At 46.6% G+C, this 25,733-nt stretch overlaps 7 protein-coding genes across 7 annotated transcripts; 2 read left to right on the top strand and 5 right to left on the bottom strand.

Annotated features, from left to right (window-relative positions):
- Positions 1-580: 580 nt before the first annotated feature.
- LOC128300268 (epoxide hydrolase 3-like) lies at positions 581-3,928 on the bottom strand. The gene is made up of 6 exons (XM_053036280.1): positions 3,828-3,928; positions 3,116-3,551; positions 2,921-3,045; positions 2,729-2,841; positions 1,124-1,292; positions 581-1,045 (listed from the first exon to the last, which is right to left on the bottom strand). Exons 1-6 carry the CDS (start codon positions 3,926-3,928, stop codon positions 637-639), a joined length of 1,353 nt encoding a protein of 450 aa, XP_052892240.1. The 3' UTR covers positions 581-636.
- Positions 3,929-4,665: 737 nt separating this feature from the next.
- Positions 4,666-6,844, bottom strand: LOC128296747 (apyrase-like). The gene is made up of 6 exons (XM_053032231.1): positions 6,674-6,844; positions 6,381-6,606; positions 6,104-6,304; positions 5,753-6,040; positions 5,314-5,671; positions 4,666-5,235 (listed from the first exon to the last, which is right to left on the bottom strand). The coding sequence occupies exons 1-6, from the start codon at positions 6,817-6,819 to the stop codon at positions 4,784-4,786; spliced, it is 1,671 nt and encodes a 556-aa protein (XP_052888191.1). The 5' UTR covers positions 6,820-6,844; the 3' UTR covers positions 4,666-4,783.
- A 268-nt stretch (positions 6,845-7,112) lies between these two features.
- Positions 7,113-8,478, top strand: LOC128296757 (epoxide hydrolase 4-like). Its single transcript, XM_053032241.1, has 2 exons — positions 7,113-7,391; positions 7,465-8,478. Exons 1-2 carry the CDS (start codon positions 7,218-7,220, stop codon positions 8,476-8,478), a joined length of 1,188 nt encoding a protein of 395 aa, XP_052888201.1. The 5' UTR covers positions 7,113-7,217.
- A 73-nt stretch (positions 8,479-8,551) lies between these two features.
- Positions 8,552-10,272, bottom strand: LOC128296752 (uncharacterized). Its single transcript, XM_053032235.1, has 4 exons — positions 9,982-10,272; positions 9,595-9,923; positions 9,133-9,524; positions 8,552-9,072 (listed from the first exon to the last, which is right to left on the bottom strand). The coding sequence occupies exons 1-4, from the start codon at positions 10,255-10,257 to the stop codon at positions 8,672-8,674; spliced, it is 1,398 nt and encodes a 465-aa protein (XP_052888195.1). The 5' UTR covers positions 10,258-10,272; the 3' UTR covers positions 8,552-8,671.
- A 3,037-nt stretch (positions 10,273-13,309) lies between these two features.
- Positions 13,310-17,010, top strand: LOC128296746 (glutamate receptor ionotropic, delta-2). Its single transcript, XM_053032230.1, has 5 exons — positions 13,310-13,659; positions 14,182-14,704; positions 15,353-15,546; positions 16,038-16,339; positions 16,419-17,010. Exons 1-5 carry the CDS (start codon positions 13,327-13,329, stop codon positions 16,954-16,956), a joined length of 1,890 nt encoding a protein of 629 aa, XP_052888190.1. The 5' UTR covers positions 13,310-13,326; the 3' UTR covers positions 16,957-17,010.
- A 1,000-nt stretch (positions 17,011-18,010) lies between these two features.
- On the bottom strand, positions 18,011-25,179 carry LOC128296738 (transcription termination factor 2). The gene is made up of 5 exons (XM_053032220.1): positions 25,019-25,179; positions 24,890-24,943; positions 21,758-24,798; positions 18,477-18,634; positions 18,011-18,409 (listed from the first exon to the last, which is right to left on the bottom strand). Exons 1-5 carry the CDS (start codon positions 25,071-25,073, stop codon positions 18,265-18,267), a joined length of 3,453 nt encoding a protein of 1,150 aa, XP_052888180.1. The 5' UTR covers positions 25,074-25,179; the 3' UTR covers positions 18,011-18,264.
- On the bottom strand, positions 18,801-21,277 carry LOC128298705 (dynein regulatory complex protein 11). The gene is made up of 2 exons (XM_053034477.1): positions 19,008-21,277; positions 18,801-18,948 (listed from the first exon to the last, which is right to left on the bottom strand). The coding sequence occupies exons 1-2, from the start codon at positions 21,275-21,277 to the stop codon at positions 18,801-18,803; spliced, it is 2,418 nt and encodes an 805-aa protein (XP_052890437.1).
- Positions 25,180-25,733: the final 554 nt, after the last annotated feature.

Below are 25,733 nucleotides of genomic sequence, written 5' to 3'. Positions count from 1 at the left end.
ACCACCCCCCTGCAGGCACGTCTCGATTCAATGTGCGATTCCCCCCGGTTCATGCTGCCCAAGCACCAAGCATCTGATGCAGCATGCAGGCAACGAATCCTTTCGTCCTTATGACGTCAACTTCGGCTGATGACGTCAATCGCGACGGTGGACGTGACCGATACGCTCTCCGTCGTTAGCAGCGCCACAAGTTTCGCACATCTTCGCACAAGTTCTCGGAGAAGAGAGCCTCCGTGCAATGGCAAGAGCCGGGACGGATGGGCCAGAGGACACCCTTGGTCCGGATTCTTTTTGTTGCACCGGAGGGATTTTGTTGGATATGCCGTGCGAACTTTTGCCAACTCACCCACGCGCGCCGTGGTGTTTAATCATTTTCACACTGCGGCAAAATGTGTGAGAATGTGCGCACGTGTGCGTGCGTATATGTTTTTGCAGTCTCCGCACGCCGGCAGTAATGCCGGTGGCAGTAGAAAGGTTTGCAAAGAACCCAGGGCTGATGGGTGGAACAAAAATTGAATCAAAGAAGGGAAGTTTGTATATACGTTACTAACTTGCTTTTAATAACAAAACTTTTTTCCAGAAATAAAACAGTAGAAAATGCAAAACAATTTCTACTCTTCCTGCCCGCAAAGTACACTAATTCTTGGACAAGAACTCTCGCATGTACTGATTAACCACCTCGGGTTTGTGCTGCTGCAGGAAGTGATCGACACCGGGCACAACACGGAACTCAAGATTCTCAAACTCCTGCTGCATGAGCGGGCCCGTTTCCTTCGAGATGTACAGATCTTTTTCGCCCAGCAAATACAGTCCCCGGGCAAACGTTTTCGGCCTGGGCGGCGTCAGCTTCTTCGTGAAGAACCGGAAATTCTCCCGGTAGTAGTTGATCGGGTACGTCATACCGTTCGGCTTGGAGAAGGTATATTTAAATGCCTCAACCACTTCGGGACCACCGTGCTGGCTGAATATCATTTTAAAGATTTGGAAGTCCCCAAGCCGCACAAAGAACTCCGGCAGCCATGGCATTTGGTAGAAGAAGATGTACCTAGTAGTGGGTGCAAAGCAACGAAATCGATCTTAATTAATCAATTGTGTGAGATCAAAAGTGGAGGCTACTGCTTACCAAGACATTTTGAACTGTGTTTTGCTGGTGGAGAAAAGCTTACGAGCTATTTTCTGCGATGGAGCATCCATCATGATGTATCGGTCGATCATGTCCATGTGCTTCGTTATAAAGTGCCATCCGATCACTGCGCCCCAATCGTGTGCAACGAGTGTAAACTTTTGGCGTCCTAGAGAAAGAAAGGGAAATGGCATACAGGGAAAACGTCTACATTGTTGTCTAATTCGGCGCGAGATTTAAAATACCTATCACAATCACCAACTTCACAGAGCAACATCACGATCGGCCACATAAAACAAACCAATCGATCGTACAACGTGGAGACAATTTTATGATCCATTTGACCTAGAACTCCAAAACGCGTACCAAGGCACATGCAGATAAACATCTAACCAAACCTTGCAGTTCACCTCATGTCCAGCAAGATCGTAGTGCGTTTGATCACCGCAATAATGACTCACCGGCGTTAATGATGGCATTTTTAACGATAAAAACTGCTATGCGGTGCTGTCGTATGAATGTTGTTAAGGTAATCGATAGTGAGTCGTGCACCACCATCCATTCCACCATCTATCAACCTTATCTCCACTCAAATACGAAGGTGAAGGTTAATCGGAACAGTTTTATCTCTTAGGGACTTTGCCCAGTAGTGGACGAGAAGCTCATTAAATAGTTACGCTCACTGGAACCCTTTTTTTGGGGGGAATTCATGCTTAATTACTAGCATTTGGTATAGCAGAAGTAACATATGTGCCTGTACTGTATTGTACTAGTGTTGTGCATAATAAAACTTTTGTGAAGAGTCATTCGTATGAATTCGTATGAGGAGTCATTCGAATCAAGAATCAACTACCAAAAGATTCATGGGAGAAGAGACAAGCTCATTAGAAGTCATAAATCTTTGAGGATTCATGAATATTTGAAATAGACCTACAGTTTCATTTATTGAATTCATTCAGATTCATCTAGATTCATTCATCTGATCTGATTCATCCAACACTAGAGTTTGTACACCTTCTGCGGAACAGACCCACGCTTCTCGCTTGTCCTCCTAATCGTAATTGGTAAACAAAGTGGATGAAGATAAACAAAACCTTCAAATTTATCACACCTTTCGAACCAACATCTCAGAATTACCAAATGGTGTCCAATGCTGGGTTCCGAATCCAAAGAGGAGTGGGGGGAAAAAAACGATCAATGAACATCATCACTGTTTTTGACTGTTGCATAATTGTGCGCCACACACTGTCCGCGGCCTAACGCAAACAAAACACATCCCGATTCGATGTACGCTTAACTCAATCATAGAAGTGGCCACCGATCCATTTGTCACCAATCTAGCAACGGAGTGGAATTTCACAACCAAAGATGTGTGAGGTGTGGAGTGCCGAAATGATTGGTGAACTTTACCGGCGACGGCAGTGGTCCATTATCTACGCGTGAGTTTCTTATCTCGATTGCTTCCTCTCGTTCTTTTTTGTACGAAATCACTCACAATACGCATGTCATGCGGCTGTCGTGAACTTTGGTACAGGTAACAGTAGCTTCAATCACTTAGCGCCTTTTGTGCCCTCCAGGTGGCTGGATGTACACTTTCGAACCTACCTAATGCACGCACCAGGCACCGTATGTCCTCTGTCATGTTGTCGATGCGATATGCATAGCGGTACTGAGGTTTCTCGGTATCACCGTACCCACGCATATCCAGCGCCACAACCCTGGAAGAAGAGATTCGAGACAACATTAAATCAATCACGATGGAGATCTTTTGCCAACGGTTAACATTGTAAAACCTACCAGTAATCCTTGGAGAACTCCTTCAGCTGATGGCGCCACGAGAACCAAAATTCGGGAAACCCGTGCACAAACACCATGAGCGGCTTGGACGGATCTCCCTTTTCCACGTAATGGATGCGGATGCCCTGCAAAGATGCCGAAGATCGGTTGTAACCTTGAGCTCTGATCACCTCACCGAAGATCACCGCCACTTACATTCGCATTCTGGTACTTGTCCACACCGTACTCGTGGTTCTTCAGACAATCCGGCGGTACCGGTCGTTCCTTTGTGGTCCAAAATTTCGTGTGCGGTTTCGTAACGAACAGCACCAGTATGCCGAACAGCACGCGCAAGCTGTAGAACACACAGAGCGCGTACGCCACAACGAACTGTATCGACTCCCGGATGTAGTACTGGACCATCGTGATCGTTTTGGCGATATGTTGATTATTTTGGGTTGGGCCCCGCCAACGTGTGCTGTCGCTGCGGTTGTTGAGTATTGTGTGATGTGGTGCACACCGACTTCCACGACGCACTGAGCGTGGTGCGACGCTGATGCCGGTTGTTTGTCGCGATCGATAGACGACGCCGCCGCTCGACGCGGTGGTAGTGAGTTTGCGCCAAACACCGTACGATAAGATGAAGGGAGGACTTCGCGAAGGGTGCACAGACGGGTGAAATAGCAATGTACAGTACGATACGACCGGTGTGGTACACGTGCTGTGATCAAATTTTAAAAAAGTCCCAAAATTTATCTTAATAGCTTAACAAAGTCACTCATGCACCACGTGGTCGATGATGTCAAAAAAAGAGTGTTAATTTTTTTTATATTAAAATAGCGTAATAAAAAATACATGTTATAGGGAGATATATTTCATTCACAAGAACTTTTATGCCCTTATATTTTATAAGCTAATAATTTTGCACCACAGCGTGTGAATGAATACGTCACTCATCGTACAGTGGCAATAGTCGTACGGTTTAACAACCGCGCTACTGCGGTTTGTAATGGAAGGCAGATTCGCCATCGTCACTCTTTGTTGCTACCCATCAAGCGACATTACCGCTCCCATTCCCATCTCCCGCCAGCGTTTCCGTAGCAAGATAATTATGGTGCACCGCGGTCAGCACCGTCGTGGTCGGATGATGCTGCCGACCAGCCCGAGTGCGAGATGAGCATGATTGTAATATCGTGACCTCACGTTAGAGATGCATCCCAACGGTACATCCCGATCCGGTGAACAGTTGCCGGTGCGCCGCTGCATCCGATTAGCTCGCAGCACTTCTGATTGATTATTGTTACCGGAGTGGACAGGGCAAAATATAGCTAAAAAAAGGGCATTAGTCTGTGCCGGTGGATAGACCTAATTTGTGGCTCTCACCGCAAATCATCAGAAGGATGAGCATGCTGTAAAATTAGCGTATAGATGAAATAATACTATAGCATGAAGATCGGTTTCATCGGTAAAGAGATTTTCTTTAAAATTAGCAAGCATTTGGTAGCATAAATATTGCGTTGATTGTGAAACTTACGCTGTTGATAGCAAACAATAGGGAGATTTCTATCCAAACAACGAATCGATCCACACGGTATTTGCTATATATAAACAGCTGTGTGATCTTTGCAATGATGTAATCAATACGATCGAAGCCGAGTACAGATATTTATTTTTGTTTTACGAGGTTTTATTCCATGCAATCGAATCGATTACTAGTCCATAATTTATTGTATGATTTCGTATGAAAAAAAGACTTCAAAGTTGGAAGATCACACATGAAAGAATCCGTAACGTTTGTCATCGAAGAATCATACCGTCTAAACGCACGTGTTCTATTGCACAAATCATTTAACTATTTTTTACGCATCTCTTTTACAGTATCGATTACGACTTGATCGTACCGTTTACGATCATTCTACCACAGGTTAAATTTTCTTCGTTTACCACCTGAAGCTTCTTTAGGTACCGGATAAAAACATCCGAATCGAGTGGACCGATTTGACGATCGATTCGCTCCAACGCCCAGCGGAATCCATCCTTACCGGTGGCAATGAACGATAATGTCACCAGCTTATAATAGGCGGTACAGTTCAATGGCTCGTAGGTGATACCATCACGCAAATTGCGTACCTCGATCGAGAGTACCCGATTGTACGGTGCGCGATCGAGATCGGCCACCACTCGCAATCCCGACACCTGTGCCACGTTCATGCGCTTCACACTGTCCCACACGATCGAGTGCTCGACGATGTTCCACAGTGCGTCACCGCGCAGCGTCACCAGATCGACCGTGTTGGAGAATGGACTCGCTCCGATTGCTTCTTCGTTTGTAATATCTGTGGAGCATTATGCAGAGCGCTGTGTTCGTTGGTGTGCATTTTTTTTTGGTGCATTTACAAACTCTAAATACGTACATCCTTTGGGTATTGGTGTTCGAAAATTGCCAGCATTGATGATAGCTACCGGGTGGAACGTTTCGTTCGTGTAGTAGTCGACAATCGCATCCGCCACAAGGCATCCTAAGTTACACTCTCTAAGCCGACAGGTGTTCTGCACGAGATCAATCTTGGTTTCGGCAATTTTGGTCGCACCGTAAGCTTCCACCTGCCTCCGATAGGGTTCCAGAATGTTTAGCGCCGCGCGACTCTGTGGAATTCGGTTGGAGAGATACACCGGGAATCCGTCCCAGTATTCTACTTCTCCTTGCGAGTTAAAGTAAGTCGTCAAACGGCCTACATACTTACCGTAGGCATAGGCTTGCACAATCAAGATCTAATGACAATAGGAGAAAGGAAGATTTTTAATGCATAGCATAGCGATCTTGGAGTAGATCACCTTCTCAACCTACAGTACCTTACGCCCGTTCTTGTTGTTCACCACTACCGGGTAATCGTCCAGTATATTATCCAATTTGTTGTACGGTTTGCTGGAAGCGTTGGGAAACAGAAACGAATGCGAATGTCCTCCAATGATCACATCCACGTGATCACCCGCTTCTTGAGCGATCCGTTTATCGACCTCCAGACCACAGTGGGACAGAACCAGTATAATGTTCACGCCCCGTTGCTTTAGTGCCTCCGACTCGGTACGTACCGCAGCAACAGAATCGGAAAATGTGATGCTTTCAGTATTGGAAAGTTCCTGCAAGGAAGTTGACAGTCCAATAGAGACGGTTTACCCACACGGCTTTTGCTAGGAACTCACGTGTGTGTTATCAGCTATCACCCCTATAATGCCGATCGATCGTCCATTCCGTTTGAGTGTCACCGAAGGAGGTAACGCGGGAAACGGTTCCTTCGATCGGATTAAATTTGTTGCCAGCGTTGGAATCTTTTCCTTTGCAAGCGCTTCCAGATACGGAGTTAAACCTTTCAATCCATCATCAAACTCATGATTTCCGAGTGTCTGTGGAGTGGAGCGTTAAAGCAGAGACGATAAAGACGGAATGTAAATGATAAACTTCAGCAGAAAAGCAACTTACCATCGCATCTGGATGCATCAGTTGCATGAACCGCGCGACTACTTTCCACCGGTGATAGTTGTACCAGATCGTGCCTTGATAATTGTCACCGACATTGAAGAACAGTGGATTGGGATGTCTCTTTCTTAGCGTCTGCACGATGTGGAATACCCGTGCAATGCCGGCGATGCACGTGTCACCCTCACCTGCCTTACATTTGGACGATCTTTCTGAAGTTTCCGCAAATCTGGTGAGAAATCATCGTTAGGGCAACGAAGTAGTACCCTCCTCTCCAGCGAACGACTCATAATTACCGTGCATGAAGATCGTTCATATGTATGATCGTTAGTGGGAACAGCTTGCCCAGCCTACCGCGATCGTTTGGCACATTATCTGTCGCATCGCACTGCAACGCTACAAAAGCCCACACCGTCGAAGCGATCAGTAACACTGTCCACATTGCTTCACAGAGGGCACCGCAGTGCCACAGGTGATTGTTACCCACTCCATATGCGGAACATCTTTTATATGCAACTCCTACTCCGCAGCTAGTCGCTAGTGAGTGCGATCGGTGAAGGCGCGCGGAAAACAAATGTTGGAAAACTTAGTTTACCCGTGGTAAATAACGTTTCTCACCTTCTCCCTCGAGCGCTCGAGGCACTCCATAATCAATTAGTCGACAAACAGACAGCCAGCTGCTCCTCAACGCGATGCTTTCGCGTGCGACATTCGATCAATGCATCGCATTAATTTGCCCACCTTCTTCCGAATCGAAAGGGCCACTGATTCGACCACGACCATGGCCACGGTGCGATATAAATCCACCGAGCGAAGCCTACCGGGCGTTATTGCTCGGTAATGTATCAATTAGTGATCGGTTGTTTGAGACGTGCGGTGCGCGTTTGTGGAGAGTTTCTGCTACGGTTAATCCGGTGGCTGAACGTATCGTACTGGATACCAGCACCGCGACCCAACCCACCGGATACGCTAAACCACAGCAAATGGGGCACACATCGGTACATTAAAATTCACGTAAGTCCGGCAGCTTGGGTGCGCTTCCTAGCGCTTGTCTAATAAGCACCTTAAACTCTATCATTCTCCAAAGGACATCAAGCTGCACTACGTCGAGAAGGGATCGAGCAGCAAACCGTTGATGCTGTTCCTGCACGGTTTGCCCGACTTCTGGTACACCTGGCGCCATCAGATGCACGAATTTTCGCGAGACTACTGGACGGTAGCACTCGATTTGCCCGGCTTCGGTCGCTCGGAACCACCGCTCTACCGGATCACCTACAAGATCAACAATCTAGCACGGATTATCGCTTCGCTGATCATCGCGCTAGGGAAATCCGATTGCATTCTGGTGGGGAACGGTGCCGGAGCAATACTGGGCTGGCAGTTCGTTAACCAGTATCCAGAGAAGGTGTCCAAGTACGTTATGCTCGGTACGCCTTCGGAAGGCGTACTGCAGCAGCTGTTCGAGCGTAGTGCCATTCCGGTAGGAACGTTGCTGAAATCTGCATTCCTGCTGTACGGCGGCAGTTTACCCGTGCTTCTCGGACGTACTGGTGATTATGCGCTGTTTGACGAACTCCTTGGTGCGAATGCGAAACCACAAGATCTGGAAGCATACAAGTACACGTTTGCCCAACCATCAGCACTAGCGAGAGCGCTGCAAGCTTTTCGAGAAAATTTTATCGACTTCTTCCTGGAGGAGTACGACTTCCGCATACGCAAACCGTCCAGCATGCCGGGGTTGTTTCTATTTGGGGAAAAAGATTGCTTAATCGATGCGGAGCAGTACAACGCGTTACTGCTGTCCGTACATCAACCGTTGGAGACGCGCTTTGTGCCACGGGTAGGTCAGTTTATGCATCAGGATGATCCTAAAACGGTCAACAAAAGTATATCCGAATTTCTACGAGGCCATCCAACTCTGCCAACTCGTGTGGTTAATAATGAACCGGAGAAGCAGATAGTGGTAAAAGAAATATGCAACAATTGTTATGGAAAGGCTTACAGTGAAGCAGAAGCTCATCATGATGATTGTGTCAACAATTGCGACGGACAGGAGCATAAACACGTGTTCAATACTCCAAGAATTCCTATTTGTTCTTAAGCGCTCCTCATCAGCTGCATGTAATCGGGCCCAAAGTTTAGCTCAGAAAACCCAAACATACTCAACAGGTGCTTTATTCCAAGAGTTTTTGCTTCTACCTCTACGGTAACATCTATTGCCAAACAATGTTTCTACAACAAACTCCTCCACATGCGCATTCGCATCAACATCAGCCGTTCCAGCCGTCGCATGTCTACTCCTCATCGTGCAGTTGCCGTAAAATTAGCATCTGTTCCTGCTCGCGAATAGTTTCACGCGTTTGCAGCGATCGCTGGCGCCACAACCGTGCCGCACGCAGCAGGTTCTGCGGATCGTCGTCCGTTCCGGTGGCCGATTCCGGCTGTCTGTGGTGTGCGCTGCGGGACGACTCACCCTGACCCGCTACACCGATCACGCCGAGCTCGAGGTCGACCGCTTTCTGTGGCAAACGGTCGGGGAAATCTTTCGAAAAGGAAGAATCCGAGCTGCTGACACTGGAGCACGATGTAGATTCGCCCCAGGCGGTACGTTGACGACGTCTTCGGCGTGCCTTCGTGATAACACTTCCGACAACTGGTTCGCCGGATGTTAGCTGTGCCTTTATCTTGACCGTATCTAAGGGGGTGAATAATAATATTAGCTGATGGTGTATTGGATACTTCCCTCGCATCGTACCAGCAGTGGAAGGACGTTGCTGATCCAGTAGCTCCAACGTAACTCGCCTTTCGACGGTAGCCGTAATTGGACGGCGCGTCACTCTATCGCTGGGTGGCTGAATATCATCTCTTCCGTTGGAAGATGTCGCCATACCATCCCATCGGCCCCGTTGAACATCTTCAATACTTCCAGAGCTGGAGGATCGATAGTCCGAACTGGACAGGTCCGTTTCGTCGCTTGTCACCTCGCGGAACTGTGTCTCATTCAGACACCGGAGCTGTGGAATGTTCGTTCTGAGCACGTGCCAAAAGGAAGGATCTTCTGATACGAAGTTTTCCCTCAAATCCAGCACCTCCAGCTTTTCGCAGAGAGCCAGAAATGTAACACTGCCCAAATCAGTTATCCGGTTACTGTGAATAGCGAAAAGACAATGTAATATGTGCCGAATCCGACCCATTGGAGCGTCGATCACCCGCTTACCCCTTCAGACTAATCTTCTTGATGTTGGTCAAATTCGAACACGGTCCCACCTCCTCGATTAGATTGTAGTCCGCTACAAGCTCCTCAAGAGATTCAAGCCCCGTGGTTCCGTCCAGGTGCTTCAAACTACACCGAGACACGTTCAGATAGCGCAGGAACGTCATATCACATCCTAGGTCCCGCAAGGTCATCACGATGCTGCCTTCCAGTATAAGTGATCGCAGCTGCGGTATGAAGCATGGTATTCGCTGCAGACTGGTCATGTGCGATATGACTTTAAGCTTTATCTCGTGCACCGTTGCTAGATCCTGTGTTCCGGCTGCTTGTCGCTGGCAGTAAACATGTTTTGTATTAATTAACCACAACACAACTCACTCAGCTTATTACCAGCAGCTCCTCGATCGTCGGTTCGGCGGGTATTACGATGGGGAAGTATCGTTGCGGTGCTGGAACAAAGGATGGTTCCAGCGGTGCAATACGTGCCACCGGTCGGTTACGCGTCGCATTCAGCATGTTTCTTATAGCCACAAAATGGCCACCTCCACCATCGGGAGGCCCATTTTCCTGCAGCTCCCCAACGGACGGCTGGCGGGATCTTGGTGCCGACGAGGACGACGATGCTGGACGCTGGTAGTCATCCAGAGGGATCTGTTCCTCAGGCATCTGCGCCAAACAAACCAATCCAAAACTTTTCAGAACAAAGAGCGCACCAACACTGTACCGCGAATGTGCCTAACCTGGAATATTCTGCAAGGGAAAAAAAGGCTGGGACCTAGACACGAGCTAAACAACCTTTGTTTGTTACCATGGGGATGATGTACGGTAGTTTCGGGGTAGCACTCGCAATGGGTCCGGCCGGGGGCAGTGTTGGAACTGGAAAAACTAGAATTGATTTGTGGGGGGTTTTTGCTACTGTCCTTTCGTTTCCCTTTTTCCAACCCTGCCCGACTTCTCGTTGGCTCGTGTAAATAAATAGCGTAAATATTGAGCACGTTTTGTCCTTGAACTAAACACAGAATCAATTGTTCCGTTTCGTATCCCGTTTTTTTTTTGCACCTTACTTCACTCGTCGAGTGCTGCTTCGTCATAATTGGTTCTTGGTTCTTTCTATATTAACGAACCCCAGAAAGTTTGTGAAGTAATACGACTGTTCTCACGATGTTATTCTTGATGCGATTAGTAGTGTCCTTAAATGCACTGAAATAGAAAAATCTTTACGGCAAATGCCAATTTTCCTTAGGAATTTTCCAGGTAACTGCATTACTGTTTGGAGTATACAATGGCAAACAAATCTATACATCAGCATCTAATATAGCTCAGCTAACAGGATGTGAATCCTCTTCCGAATCCAATGCCTTCGTCATGCAATGCTATAACATATTTAATCGCATATTCAAGCTTGGATATATGGACTAACTACAAGTCCTTCGATCACGAAGTCATCCAGAGGTATTTTAGGCTCAAGGGCTACTACGAGTGAAATGTTTTCTTTCGCTTTCAACATCGAAACTTTTGAGATCTTTGTAGGTCTATATAGATCTAGGCATACTTTTGTAGATCGATTAGACATCCAGGATTAATAGATAAGTGATCTTAAGATCGGTAATAGGACCTTTGAACTGGTCATTTTTGATCTGGTTCTAGTGAAATGGTTTCTTCCCTTTGCAACATCAAAACTTTGAAGATCTTCGTAGGTTGATTTACAGTTAGGCATCCCTGCTCCAGGGTTCATGGATAAGCGACGATAAGATAGGTGAGAGAGGACCTTTAAACAGCTCATATTTTATATGGCACAGCGCATCAAACCCAGGCCATCATTAGCATGAGCTATACAAAAGGGGAAAGCAACAGAGATCGACCTTTGAACAGTTCAAAGAACTTCTGTCCACAGTTGTAACTCATAAAATGTAAGCAAGAACTATATCATACACAACCAACTAAACTTGGATATACACCTAGATAATCTTTAATTCAAAAGACTCATCTTTTGCTCAGCGATAATAATGACTCATTGCAATGCAAATGATCAAGTTGTAAAACAATTGAATAATTACTACACCCCTAGAGTGGGACACACATTTTAACAGCTTGTTTCAAATGCATATCGGTTTGATGCATTGTTTCGGTCAATTATTACTCATGGAACGACCAACGGGTCACACGTTCTGTGGCACACATTCGGATGCATCCCTCGGCCCATCCTGTGACCATCGCGTTGCATGCAGATAATGACGGTTGATCCCTAACACGTGACCATGTCTATGCCCGCTAATATTACCGCGGCATTTCCGTTCGGTTTTGTCGGTCAAGGCAGCAAAAAGCCACTTTCACCTAACGCACCTGGGATACATTGCTAGACGTTTCCCCTTCCCGAAGCCAGTTCCCTGCAGGGATGCACCGAACGGCCATGTTGTACACGGATAGTTGAGTGTAACGTCCAGCCTCGTATCAATGGCTGCGTGCAATTTACATCACAACAAATTGTACATAATCCATATCACATCTAAATGCATCGCAAGAAAAAAAAACGGTGCACGCTCTGCAAATCAATATATTCCATCAGAATGCATTTGCTGTCGGTCGTGCTGATAAGATCGTCCGGTGCCGCCGCGCTTTGTCATCACAGAAAGTGCACCATTTTTTTCCGCTTGGTGCGTAAAATTCTTGCATCGTTGATGATCATTGATGGAATTATTCGGTGACCTTGGTGACCCACCCCAGGAACTAGAATCAAAACTGCGCTGGAGTGGTTTGTGTGTGGGAAATTATAAAATTAACTTCAACATGAATTTGTACTGCATAAATTATTATCATGTAAAACAAGGATCGCGATTGTGCTATCGAATCAATATAATGTTGCGTATCATGCAGTGGATCTACTCCATTCTCCCATCACTCCTGCGCCGCTCGGGCACAGGAACTCAAATCAGGACATTGTGCCAATGTCCTGCCGACCTGCCCTCTATGCCCCCGGCGGAACAGGTGCGTTCGAAATGGTTCAATAAATGAAATTATTATGAAATTATTCTTCCCAATCAAATCCCCCACCGACGGACGAAGGCAAGTCTTGGGTGGACAAACAAAAAGCCACTGCCATTGCGCCTGGTGGGTGGGTTACCTTTCCATCCCTTTTTTCCGATTTTCTCGTGCCCGTATGTAGGGGTTTCTTTTTTCCTGTTGGGTCAATCCGATCGCATGTGATACGACCGCGTGTCCAAACAGTCAATCGTTGACTTTCGACGAGTGCGAACACGTCAACACACACGCCCAAGTCGCCAACAGTCCTGGAAAGTGGTTTTTCTTTCCAGGACCCGGTCAGAACCAACCGTACCACCCGGCTAGTGGAGTTGCCGTGCGCGTGTTGAACAGCTCGGGCGAGGAATTTTTGTGTTTTTACTTTTGTGCCAAGTTTGTTCCGTTCCGTTTTGGGTTTTAATTACTGTTAAATTCCTAAGGGTTTTTTTGTTTAATTTTTATGTCACTTGTGTTCCGTTGGTTTAAACATCTCGCATCGCAGCCCTGTATTCTACCGTCGAACCATTTTCGTTGTGTGTTATTCTGTTCTTTCCACTGCTTAGATTCAATCTCCTTTTTCTAGCCCATTGCACCACCGTGTTGCGTTTGTTCCCTTTCGTTGCGTTCGCTTTGCGCCTGCTGTCCGTGCTGTACGAAAATCTGCCTCGACTCAGGCGTTCCGAAAGAGTGCTGCGCGGGTGAAAAAATGTGCTCGAGATGCGTTTCATTGAACTGAAAAGCAGTTGGGATAGTTGCGAGCGAAGGACGTACGATGGGCGCACGCACGTCCCGGCCAACGGTCACCACCACCGTCGGCTTAGTGGCGTTACTTGGCTGACCGTAGTGGCATGGGGATTGCTGGTGATCGTGCTGGGGGATACGCGTCCGGTGGCCGATGCTCAAGGTATTGCGCCGGTCGAATCGGATGGTAACGAGACGTCGGAATATTACCATCTCGAGATGGACGCCAGTGCGGAGGTGAAGGAGCGGGAAATGCAAGAACTGCGCCAACGGTTGGCCGGTACAACATTGCGTGTTACTACACTTCAGGTGGGTTTGTAGTGCTTGTGCGACATGAAGAAATCCTTGCTCTGCTCCAGGTTAACTAGACTGTCGTGGAGATACGTGGTAAATACAGGCAAGACTTAGCAAAGCCTTCTCCCGACATAAGAAGATCCAGGTAATCTTGCAGATGGCTTGAGGTTGGTGCTCTGCTGCAAAGTGACTTTCCTTCGGGAATATTGTACTAGTGAACACAGGAATGTCTAATCAACCATGCATGATACTTCCATGAACATGTTGGACATGCTTGTCTGCGAAAAAATGACAATGGTGCGTCCTCTCGTTGCAGTAACACGGATGTCCTCATAGATGCCAACCTCCATGGATTCACAGACTTAGTCACCGTAATCGAATTTTCTTACCAGTTGAGAAGTGTTGCGCCTTATAAAACTTTTGAGAAGAGTCATTCATCCCTACCTCCAGTGTAGAGTCATCAGAGTCGACTCTCTTCCAAGATCACCTCAATGTTTGTGCGATGTTACTGATTCCATTCTTCTCCACTACCAACAGGACTGGCCCCTCAGCTACACGGTGAAGATCAACGGTTCGTACATCGGTGCCGGTGTTGCCTTCGATCTGCTCGAGTTTCTGATGGAAAAGTTCAACTTCACCTACGAGCTCGTCATGCCGGAGCAGAACATCGTCGGTTCGTCTAACGACATGGCCGGCAGTGTGCTGCAGCTGCTAGCGAACGGATCTGCCGATATGGCCGTTGCCTTTCTGCCGATACTGGCTGACGCGCGGCAACACATCCGCTACTCGACCGGGCTGGACGAGGGCGAATGGATCATGATCATGGTACGCCCGATGGAATCGGCCAGCGGGTCCGGTCTGCTCGCACCGTTCAATCGGGACGTATGGATACTGATTCTGCTGTCGCTGTTGGCCGTCGGGCCGATCATTTACGGGTTGCTGATACTGCGCCACCGGCTCACCCGGGACAAGGAGCAGATCATCTACAGCTTACCGCACTGCGTGTGGTTCGTGTACGGTGCACTGATGAAGCAGGGCAGTACCCTTTCACCGACGGGAGGTAAGCCACTTTAGGACGCAGCGTTTAAAAATTAAACTTCGCATGTGCAACAGGCAACTGCAATCGTAGGAAAAGAAAATGTTTATGCCACTTAAGGTCATTTTTGTTATGGCTGAATCAATATCGTAAACTGAAACCATAATGCAGGGCTTGATATGATTGATTTGTATCGATTATTGTGCGCGTTCAGCGTTGCAACTGTTGGCACATCCACGGTTGCAATTTCACGTAAAACACCATCAATATTACACACCGTAAACAACGGTTATGAGAACCGGGGGGGTGGGTGATTACAGTTCTACCTGACCTTATCTTTGATGGTTGACCGTTCGATTGAGCAAGCAAACAGTAATGTATGAAGATTTGCAGAAGGTATAACGTACAGTGCAGCCTGTCGATTTGTGCCAGTGAATGATTATTTTATGATCTGCCGGGGGCGTGTGTTGATCGTGGTCGACACGGTAAAATTGACCGCAGCTAAAGCTAATTTGCAATAATGAACCGTGTCAGCACCGTGGTTCGCGGATAAGGTCATTCCGAAGACCTATTTCGAAATGATCCAAAAGCGTTTCCCATCGTTTCCATGCCGTCAGGTGGGGAAATTGTTCATTTTGATCTTTAAAAATCTTTCTCTGCTTCGTTTCACAGATTCTACCCGTATTCTGTTCGCCAGCTGGTGGATATTCATCACGATCCTGACATCTTTCTATACCGCCAATTTGACCGCCTTTCTCACTCTGTCGAAATTTACGCTCCCAATCAACAACGCCGAGGACGTGCGTCGGAAGGAGAAACAGTTCGTAACCATCCGTGGCGGAGCGGTAGAGTATGCAATCAAAAATGTAAGTAAATCTATCAATATTCGAGTGAAGTGACTTTGCTATACAATCCTCCACGAAGCGTTCGCCCTTTAATTGGCCTCACGAAAAACCACAGATTGATTCGGTGGTTAGTTTTCGGGCGCGAAAGTACTCAATTATGTATGGGTGTAAACCTATCACGAAAATCACCTCATAATATAACCGGTGTTGTAGGGCGTCACCACTAGAACAGTTCCCGAAATTACGCTTTGATTGATGATTACCTTATACACACGAACACACCCACACACACTGGTTAATGTACAAACGCATAAGTTAGTAAACAGTTCGTCGGTCACTAGGACAGGTGTGAAAACGAATCATTCGCTTCTGTGATGGGATACTAAACGTTTCGTCCTTGCTTTTACACCCTTTAAATCACCGCCTGAATCACAGTGTATAAGCGTCATTAGGAGACCTCACTACTTATTGATACCCCCTATTGCTTCTTATCACGGTTTTCGATTCGGTAGCGCGACGAAACATTGAACGCCCTCAGTGTGCTGGTTGACAAGCGGCTCGTAGACTTCACGACCAACGTGAACGACAGTGACACGCTTGCGGACAAGGTGGCCAAACAGAATTACGTGTTCGTCCGTGACCGGCCCGCTATCGACCACATGATCTACGCGGACTATCTCGTAAGGCGTAAGATCAATACGCTTATCGAACGGTTGCACTGTCCGTATGCAACCGCCACCACACCGTTCCTGAAGCGGAACCGTGCCTTTGGATTCCCGCTGACCACCGAGTGGAATCGAATATTTGATCCCGAGTATGTACTGTGTACTTGCGATCTAAAATTACAAGAACAGACAAAAACGATTAATACTCTTACTATCCACTTCTGAAAGGTTGCTTAAAATGGTGGAGGGTGGCATCGTCAAGTACAAGCTGCACGATCGCTTACCGAAGGCCGAAATCTGTCCCCAGAATTTGGGCGGTACGGAGCGCCAGCTGAAGAACCGTGATCTCGTCATGACCTACTTCGTGATGGTGACCGGCTTTGTTACCTCGATTGTGGTGTTTGTCAGCGAGCTCGGGTTCCGGTACCTAAACCAGCGCAAGCTCAACGACCTGCTGCAGCAGCAACCGTCCAAAAAGATCACTACCGAGCGGATCTCCTACCTGGGGAAACAGTTTACTGCCGGTGATTCACCACCACCACCGTACGCTGAAATCTTCAGCCGCCATCAGCTCGGTGTGCTTGGTAGCGAGCGCACCGGTAAGCTGTTTGACGACGGCAACAGCCAACTAGCCAATGGTGCCAATCGGCAGATGATCAACGGACGGGACTATATGGTTGTGCGCGAAAAGAATGGGCTCGGGTCGAGGCTGATACCGATGCGTGCACCATCGGCCGCCATCTTTCACTACACGTATGCCAACTAAATTGTGTCTAGTAGCGTTGTTTTTTTTTAAATCACCTGTACGATCACGATCACCAATGTGGAAGTACTAACAGAAAATACTGCATTAGTGCATTCATTTCAAAAACATCTACATTAGTGTGTGTGTGTTGTGTTTGCAAACCTTTTGTTAACCAAAATAATAGATTCTAATTACATAGTTACATTGTGTAACTAACAAAGGTAACAGCGATACAAGATGCTTTATTCCATCTGTGGTTTTTCTCTCATTTGGTTTTTCACATTTTACTCCTAAATAACATAAAAAATACACAGATTCATCATATAACGCACATATTCGTGTGACATTGCACCATATGTGGCAAAACAGCTGAACTAGTTCAAAGAAGGTCATTTTGCACCGTGTTTGCAATAGCAAAAAGGGATATGCCAAAGCATATTTTGTAGTTTAGCAGTGTGTGAACTCAAGTTTGAATCAATTTTACTACAAAATACTTAAACGAAGGTACCCGCATCTTATATCTATATTCCCCAGTACGTTAATCATAATCTACACTCAATCTTGCAAATGTATCAGAAAGGATACCAAAAATTTACCAAAAAAAACGTTATACAAAATCAAAAAATAGTTTAGTATTGTGAAAGTTAAAAAAAAAAACTACAAAATTAGACAGTTAGAGTTTGCTTTGAATACAAAACTATGCATCGAAATGATATTATCTTTTTAATGTTTGAAATTAAACCATTTCACTGAAGGTGGAACATATTATTACCAACTTAGCAATTAAATGACGAATAATGCACGAATGAAATGAGAATTGAATTTAAAATATTTGAATATCAACTGACAATGATGAGGAAAGCGTAAAAGATGGAATAATGCATATCGTATCGCTTGCAAGATCACTAAATTTGTTTAAAGATTAGTTGAAGTAATAATAACATGGTTAAAATATGATAAAACTTTCTTAACTATTGTTTGTGATTTTTTTTTGCAACACACACACAAACGCACCACACAATTCTAAAAGAAAATAAATATCTGTTGCTTACGTTCTATTTACTTTAGAGGCGCGTGGTTTGTTTTATTAATAAAAGAAAGAATTATATTTTAAGCACTTAATTTGCATTCGATATATCTTTTTAAAATGCCACGTATTTCTTATTGTACTTTGTTGTACTAGTGATCCTTTCAACCAAATTCTCCTTTGTTAACCCATTTACACCATGATGCGAATCGTACACACTGAGAACCGCATGCCCAATAGCAACAATACAGGATATGAAATATCACAGAGCAGAACTGCGCGGATCCTTGCTATGGGTACGTTTACAGTCCGAACAGCGATTTCAAATCGTCCATCGTTAGCTTGCTGCCCTTGTTCACCGTTCCGGTCAGCACACCGTCCGCGATGCCAAGCTTGTGCTGCTGAAGTGCATGTATCTTCTGTTCCACGGTCTCGGCACACATAAATCTTGAAGAAAAAAAACCCCCTTAGTATGGCTGAAGGAAAGGCGTACGTTAAAATCCACGATACTTACTTCCAGATGTAAACGGATTTCGTTTGACCGACGCGATAAATGCGATCCTGCGCTTGTGCCTCGAGCTGTGGGTTCCAGTGTGGGTCAAGCAGAAAGAGATGATTCGCACCGACGAGATTCAATCCAACGCCTCCGGCCGTCAACGAGAGAAGCATAATCTGTGTGGAACATAATATAAAAGCTTTGATCAGAATCATATTGGATACTAAAATAAAAGTACAGATAGAATGTAATACTTAATAATGATATTTTTTACACATTTTAATCCACGACATAGTAACACAAAAAGTTCAAAAACACACATTTTATTTCATCAACTTTAAATTATTTCTTTTTCTTAGGGACATTTTCCATCTCCATCATAGCTTCATGGTCCTTTTCCATCTGTTTCGAGCGACGTCTGCCGAGAGGTGTCTTACACCACCAATACAGAAACGCTTCCTCTTCCTCCTTATATACTGGTTCAAGGGCACTACAAAAAAATATTCAATTAATCAATAGGCTCAGCGCATATTCTTTGTACCCTCTCACCTCAGCGCATTAATCAGTTCCAGATGCGTCAATGGGTGCACCCTAAGCTGTAGCATCCGTTTGCATGTAATCACCTCCCGTATACAACGCACCACCGATCCGATCGTATAACCATCGGATATTTTCGCCATTGCACCCGTATCAAACTGCCGATGCACGCCACTGTAGTGACTGAGCAGTTCCTTCCAGGCGTAAGAAAGTGCCCCATAGTCTGGCCGTGGTATATAGATAAAGCGCTGGTACGTTTGCACCATCAGCTTCATGTCCGCCTCCCACGGACAGTCGGATGTACCGATCAGCATGATGCGGTCCTCGGGCTGTATGTTCTTCACCAGCTTTGGTAAATCCTTCTTCAAACGTTTCGGATCCGTGCGATCCGTCTTGGGAATTTTCTTCATAAACGGTTTCTCCGCATCGCCGAAATATATCACGGACGGTTGCAGCAACCGGGACACTTTCGAGATCAGATGCATCAGCATGATGAGGCCCGATTTGCCCGGATACTTGCCCACAATATTTGGCGGGCTGATGTCAAACAGCACCGAACCGGTTTCGGTACAGATCGCGTGTACCAGTGACGTCTTGCCGGAACCCTTCGGACCGGCGATCAGCAACGACTTGATGCACGGTCCAAAGTTACGTATGGTTTCGGAACCGAGCGGTAGAATGCAGTACTGCTTGATCAACTGCCGCACATCGCCCGGCGATGGATTGAGTGCACTGCGCGCTGCATAGCTTAAATCTCCCACGTACGCTTTGATCGGCGTTTCCGGATACTTCTTGATGATTCCGTTCGTGACGAGCTCCTCGAACAGGGATTCCGTCGTCCGGTCGGGTGTGAGATCCTTGTCCTTCTTTTTCTTTCCCTTCTTGCCACTGCGGCGCGCTTTCTTGCTGCTTTTCTTTAGCTTCTTTCCACCACGATCGCGCTCCAGTGCGATCTGCAACAGTTCCAGCTCCTGGCGCATGATCTCATCCACAATTCTGCGCAGTTCCGCCTCCACATCGGCATACTTCTCCTCGTATATCATGTCGTCGTAATAAGTCTGGCGTAGATTTTGCGATTCATCTTTACCCTTCCAAATCTCGGTATACTCCTCGATGCCACTCTTAATCTCCGGCAGAAAGGAAGATTGCATCGGTTTAAACGCTTTATCGAGTCCCTCCTCGAGTGATAGTTCGCCCGGTTTCTTCTGAGCCAGCTTCTCCTTTCCGCTTCCCTTCAACTTAGATTCCCTGGACGATAGAACCGACGAGCGACTCATTTCGCTCTCCGTGCCTTGGCGGCTTAGCAGATGTCTCGACCCGCCCGCCTCCTCCGATGGGAAGTCTGGCAACCGTCCGGTTCGTTTCTGGTACTCCTTAAACCATGTCCGTATCTCGTCGGCAATATCCTCCGTCATGGCGGCGCCCTGTTTCACGCTAATCTCTTCCTTCACGCGCACCAACGAACGCTCATAATCATCCTGGAAGGTTTTTTGCTGTTTGTAGCGAAATTGCTTCAAATCTTCCAACTCATCCACTGCCGTCCGGGCAGAGGTAACCGGTGACGGTACCATACCGATCAGTATCATCTCTTCCATCTTCTTACGGCGCGTCTGGCGACGGGTAGCGTACCCACGCCACACCTTCTGGATTTTCATAGCCGCATTCAACCCGGTCGTCGATTTATCGCGGCTACTATCCGGTTTGCCTTTTTCCTTCAATATTTTCAACTCTTTCATAAATTGAGCCCTAAGCCGTCCCTGCCGGGCGCGCTCGTGCGTTTGAATGATCCGTATCGCCTCCAGCTCACTCAACTCCTCCTCCACGACCTCCTCATCGAGGGCACCGATCTTCTTGAGAATGTCGTCCATGAACTTTTTCCGTTCGTTTAGCTGCTCTTCGCGTTCCCGTCGAAAGTATCGCGGAACGTTCACTTCCATACTGAGCGGTGTTAGGCTTAGCTTTTCGACGATCGTGTCGTTGTAGCTGAATTCCGTCATGTCAATGATGACCAGATCGTGCTTCAGCTCCAGCATCCGACCGAGACAGTTGTCCAGCAGCTTGCGGATCAGAATTCTTTTCTGTGGCTGTACGATCTGATCGTAGATCTCTTCCAAGCGATTTGAAATCACCAGATAGCGAAGGTACAATTCAAACACTTGGCCCTGAATTTCCCCACGGTCATGTTGTGCCTCAATCGCCTGATACTCGAAGTCATTAACGGCTAACTTTTCGAGATCTTTTTGCGCTCCTGTCCAGAGCAAATTAAACGTACGGTTCGACATTTTCACTTCTTAACTGAGGAGACGCTCCAGAACTGATTATTTAGCACTAAGAACTTTTAACTTCGACGCCACATTCATTACGAATATTGATAATATGTAAACACACAGGCGAGTGTTACCACGCAACACACATAAACGTTGCCAGGGGAGATGCAATACTCGCTCAACAGGTTGGCAATGTTCGAAGCTTCATCACACGTTTACGTGTTTACATGTAAGCCTGCAGCACCAGGCTATTATTACTATTATAATATTTAAAACGTTCTATCGTCAATTGTGAATATAATTCTGTCATTGTCAAAATTGAACTCTGAATATTGAAAATAGTAGATATGACTGGCCAACAAATGAAAAAAAATGTGTGGTACGATGGTAGCGTCGTTGGAGCCGATAACGAAGAAGAATGAAGACAGATTACACCTTTCCAATGAAATATCCATTTAACAAAAAAAAATATTGGAATTCTTTCCATTCACTTACCTTCGACTTTGTTGACGGGTTGTTAAACGCCACCACAATATCGTTACGCAGCTTGACCGGAACTTTACCTGTTAACGACACATATGGCACGTTCCGATCCGACAGATGGGAGCCCAAGATTTCCAGCATGCTAGTCCACTGCGAAACGACGATCGCCTTATCGCCTGTAGCAAATATCTTCTCCTCCAGCAGCTGCATTGCTCTTTCGATCTTCGAACTGGCACGATCGATGCGGAAGATCGGATTCGATTTGAGCATTACCTTCGAGGCCGCCTTTGCCATCGCTTCCGGCTGATCGAACTTATCGGACAGGTTCAACGAAAGTTCACCTTTACCATCACCACCGTTCGCAAGATTTGTCTCGTGTTCTGCAATCACGTCGTTCAGTTTCAACTTGTTCAGCTGTCCCAACAGATCGACCTCACTATCGAGACTTGCTTCATCTGCACCGGATAGTTCAAGGGCGCCCTGATCGTCGTCGGCCAGCATCTCGTGAATTAACCCCGGATGGCAACAAATTTGCCGCAGGCGAAGCAACAGCACCAAAATCTGATGCTGTTTAACCTCCTTTCCGTCGTCATCGTGCATGCTTTTCAGCTTTTGATGTACCTTATCAAATGCGTAATTTGCACCACCGCGCTGTGTGAAGGTGGGCCGACTGCCACCGAAACCGTAGTTTATGGCATGCTCCTTCTCTGCCCGTTGGTGTAGAAACTGTGCGAACAGATGCTTCGAGTACATCAGCACCTTTTGATAGACGTTCATCTCGTCCTTCTCCAGCTTCACCTCGATCACTTCGACCGTTTTGCTCGGCAGACTGGTAAGGGCGCCTCGTTCCTGCAGCTCCTTCTTCGTACGGCGTAACATGATCGATTTCATGATGGTATTTAAACGCATCGCACCGCCAGCCGTTTTATTGTCGATCCATCGCTTCCAGTGCACCAGATCGTTGAACGGTGTGCAACGCAGAAACTTCATCAGTGCGTACACGTCCATCTCCTTGTTCTGTATCGGTGTGCCGGTAAGCAACCATCTGTACCGACCCTTCAGTCCGCAGCACGATTCGGATATGTTGCTTTTGTGATTTCGAATGACGTGTGCCTCGTCCAGTATGATGCGCTCCCAGTTGACACCGTACACTCCGGAACAACCTCGTGCCGCAACCTTGCTCTCCCGCGATACGATGTTGTACGTCGTGATGACAACATCGTACTTTGCCAGCTGGCGCGGTTTCGATTCCCGCTGCGTTCCATGATGCACACACACGGACATACTGTTGCGCTTCACTCGGTTCGTTATCTCACCTTCCCACTGGCGAATAAGCGACGCAGGACACACAATTAGTGTACCGCCCGCATAATACTCCTTTCGTCCCTTAGCCTTCCAACCACCGTTCGGGTTTTGGTTTTCGTCGGCTTCATTCTCACTTTCGCTTTCCCGCTCCAACAGCTCCCCGTCCGGGTCCAATTCGGCCGATTTCAGCACCAACGAGATCATGCTCAACGTCTTGCCGAGACCCATATCGTCGGCAAGAATGCCTCCGCGTGGTTTCTGGGTTTCACGCCACAACATCCAGGCCAGCGCGTGCCGCTGATGGTTCATCAGATCGATCTTGAGCAGCTTGGGCGCATCGGCTAGCGTGTCCTCCGTCGGACAAGTTTCGATCGATTTGTGCAACGTTGCCAAACGGTCCATCGTAAGCAGCTTCTGGTTTTCAAACGTAGCAATGCCCTGTTTTCCCGTGTGTCGCGGTTGTATATCGTCCGTCGTTTTCTTGATCGTGTCCCACGATATAAAATCGCCACGGTTAACCGCACCTGCACTACTGTCTGTGCTAGCATCTCGTGAGTTTTCCACGCTTCGCCGGGACTGGTCAATGTTTTGCTGGATCGTTTTCTTTATTCCCTTGCTCGGGGTGGCTCGCGTCATCTCGATATCCTTCGCTAGTTCGAATATTTGCGACTTAATTTCTGCCAAACGGCGCACCAAACCGGCCCCCTTATCCGGCAGCTTGGCACTGTTCTTCATGATGCCTTCGATCAGCACCAGCTGACTTTTTAGATCGGCCATGCGACGTACTTTAGCATCGTACTCACTTTGCGACACTCGCTGCTTTTGTTGACCACGCACAAACGCGATTATGCTCGGTTGAACAAGATTCTGCTGAGCAGGTTTACCGCTCGGCTGCACATTAGCGTGTGTCGCACCTTGGAAAGTAACTTCATCCTCTTCACCGCTGCTAACAGAAAGTATTTCTTGAGATTTTTCTATTAATCTCACACTGCTCGAATCATTGTGTATGCTGGGCTGATTTTCCGCATCAGAGGTGGTAGTTTTAACCCTCTCTCCAATGTGCGTCGAAGACAGCTTTTCGCCGATCGAAGCACGCATGCTGATCGAATGCCGACCACCGTTAAAGGATAATTCCTCACGAGATTGATTACGCTGGTCGTTGTGTACATTCGATTCTGCTTCCGATTTTAACGTCGAGGAAAGCTTCGGGCTGATCGATTCCTGATCATTATCTTGATGGAATGTTGATGATAAGTTGATGTCTGTTTCTACGTGCCGTCGAGCACCTGCCGAATCGTTCGTATTCTTAGTTCCATCGTCATTTTCATCATCCGAGATGATTATCTTCTTACGGCTTTTGCGAGCAGGTAAAGTTCTGATTTCGTCCTCACTATCAGAGCCACCACCTGTAGGATCGTCACCGCTAGTATCTTCTTCGTCGCTCGTGCCAACAGCCGCAACACCATGAATACTCATACGAGTCACCGGTGAAAATGCGCGACGTTCCACCTCGTCCTCATCATCTTCGTCGCTGCTAAGAGCTTCTTCACTGTCGGATCCATCGTAGGTTCGATCGTTATCTTCCAGCTCGCTCTCATCACTGGGTTCGTTTTCCACTTGTCTCGGATGCAAGGACATTCGTTTACTCTGGCGTTTCTTCATCTGTAGCACCATGTTTTCCTCCTCGCTAGCAGCAGATGAGTTGGTTACACTATTGACTGAAGACTCAACCGTTGCAGATGAATCGGCTGTGTACAAAACGAAACAGATTATCATGTTTGTCAATTATGGTAACCTCCACACCGCGCTACCCTTCGGAGCAAAACGTCAGCTACTTACTTTCATCGATCACAATAGATTCAGCGTCCCTGAAGTTTCTGAACGATTGATTTTCTGTAGGATAATGAAAACATATAAACAATAAAGCGAAATTGCGACTTTACCCCAACACAACACCACTGCGCTTACCCATGAGCGAATCTTCTTCCGTAGAATCCTCGACGAAGAAGTTCTGAGCAGACATCTTGGTTCCGGGATTACTCTAGCAGCTAGTCACACAATACGATCAAAAGCTAAACAATGGCTCGGGGTTTCAATCAATCGATCTTTGTAACGGCCGCTTTCTCGATGGCGTTGTATTCCTTTTCGTTTGTCTGCCGCTCCACAATTTACACACTGCACAATAGGAAGATCGCGCAAGCCAATGGCACACATAAACGAACGAACTGCCAATGTATGCTTCGTTAAGGGAAGCGCCAACAACCGTTGACAACAAAGAACAATTCGAATTTTGCTTTGACAAGCCCATGTACGAAATGTCAAATGTTTTCTTTGACATGTGAAGCGTTTGTTCTAGCGTTTCATTGGGTACAGAAAAAAACAGACAAGCGAAAATTTTTTCAAAATTATAGCAGAAAACAATTATAAATTAAACTATTTTTCATTACTATGCACGATCAAAGCCTATAAAACAAAATAATCGCAAAGCTAATTCTGCGATAGAGATAGATCACAGCAATGAACACAAGAAAAAAAACTTGAAAGAAAAAATAATTAACACTCGTAAGTTTCACATCCCGTTCACATCGAAAAGGAATAAATCCTAAATTTAACCTTGAAAAGCATTTTAAGAAGAATAATTACCCCCCGGTGCTGCAACCTCCCTTTTCCGATGGAATTGTTT

Source organism: Anopheles moucheti, chromosome 2 (assembly GCF_943734755.1).
Source record: "Anopheles moucheti chromosome 2, idAnoMoucSN_F20_07, whole genome shotgun sequence".
NCBI lineage: Eukaryota > Metazoa > Arthropoda > Insecta > Diptera > Culicidae > Anopheles > Anopheles moucheti.
The sequence above is the reverse complement of the archived record's forward strand: the minus strand, read 5'-3'. Positions and strand labels throughout refer to the sequence as shown.

Coding starts and splice junctions, on each gene's coding strand:
- LOC128300268 (XM_053036280.1), bottom strand. CDS start 3,928: ATGGCGAATCTGCCTTCCATTACAAACCGCAGTAGCGCGGTTGTTAAA. Junction 2,842..2,920: donor GAGTTCTCCAAGGATTACTG/GTAGGTTTTACA, acceptor CTCTTCTTCCAG/GGTTGTGGCGCTGGATATGC. Junction 1,293..2,728: donor GTGCCTGGTGCGTGCATTAG/GTAGGTTCGAAA, acceptor TTCTTTCTCTAG/GACGCCAAAAGTTTACACTC.
- LOC128296747 (XM_053032231.1), bottom strand. CDS start 6,819: ATGTGGACAGTGTTACTGATCGCTTCGACGGTGTGGGCTTTTGTAGCG. Junction 6,607..6,673: donor ATGAACGATCTTCATGCACG/GTAATTATGAGT, acceptor ATTTCTCACCAG/ATTTGCGGAAACTTCAGAAA. Junction 5,236..5,313: donor AACACCAATACCCAAAGGAT/GTACGTATTTAG, acceptor AATGCTCCACAG/ATATTACAAACGAAGAAGCA.
- LOC128296757 (XM_053032241.1), top strand. CDS start 7,218: ATGTATCAATTAGTGATCGGTTGTTTGAGACGTGCGGTGCGCGTTTGT. Junction 7,392..7,464: donor ATCGGTACATTAAAATTCAC/GTAAGTCCGGCA, acceptor CATTCTCCAAAG/GACATCAAGCTGCACTACGT.
- LOC128296752 (XM_053032235.1), bottom strand. CDS start 10,257: ATGCCTGAGGAACAGATCCCTCTGGATGACTACCAGCGTCCAGCATCG. Junction 9,924..9,981: donor CGACGATCGAGGAGCTGCTG/GTAATAAGCTGA, acceptor GTTTACTGCCAG/CGACAAGCAGCCGGAACACA. Junction 9,525..9,594: donor AAGAAGATTAGTCTGAAGGG/GTAAGCGGGTGA, acceptor CGCTATTCACAG/TAACCGGATAACTGATTTGG.
- LOC128296746 (XM_053032230.1), top strand. CDS start 13,327: ATGCGTTTCATTGAACTGAAAAGCAGTTGGGATAGTTGCGAGCGAAGG. Junction 14,705..15,352: donor TACCCTTTCACCGACGGGAG/GTAAGCCACTTT, acceptor TTCGTTTCACAG/ATTCTACCCGTATTCTGTTC. Junction 15,547..16,037: donor TAGAGTATGCAATCAAAAAT/GTAAGTAAATCT, acceptor TCGATTCGGTAG/CGCGACGAAACATTGAACGC.
- LOC128298705 (XM_053034477.1), bottom strand. CDS start 21,277: ATGTCGAACCGTACGTTTAATTTGCTCTGGACAGGAGCGCAAAAAGAT. Junction 18,949..19,007: donor GAACTGATTAATGCGCTGAG/GTGAGAGGGTAC, acceptor ATTTTTTTGTAG/TGCCCTTGAACCAGTATATA.
- LOC128296738 (XM_053032220.1), bottom strand. CDS start 25,073: ATGTCTGCTCAGAACTTCTTCGTCGAGGATTCTACGGAAGAAGATTCG. Junction 24,799..24,889: donor ATCTATTGTGATCGATGAAA/GTAAGTAGCTGA, acceptor TTTTGTACACAG/CCGATTCATCTGCAACGGTT. Junction 18,410..18,476: donor AAATCCGTTTACATCTGGAA/GTAAGTATCGTG, acceptor TTTTTCTTCAAG/ATTTATGTGTGCCGAGACCG.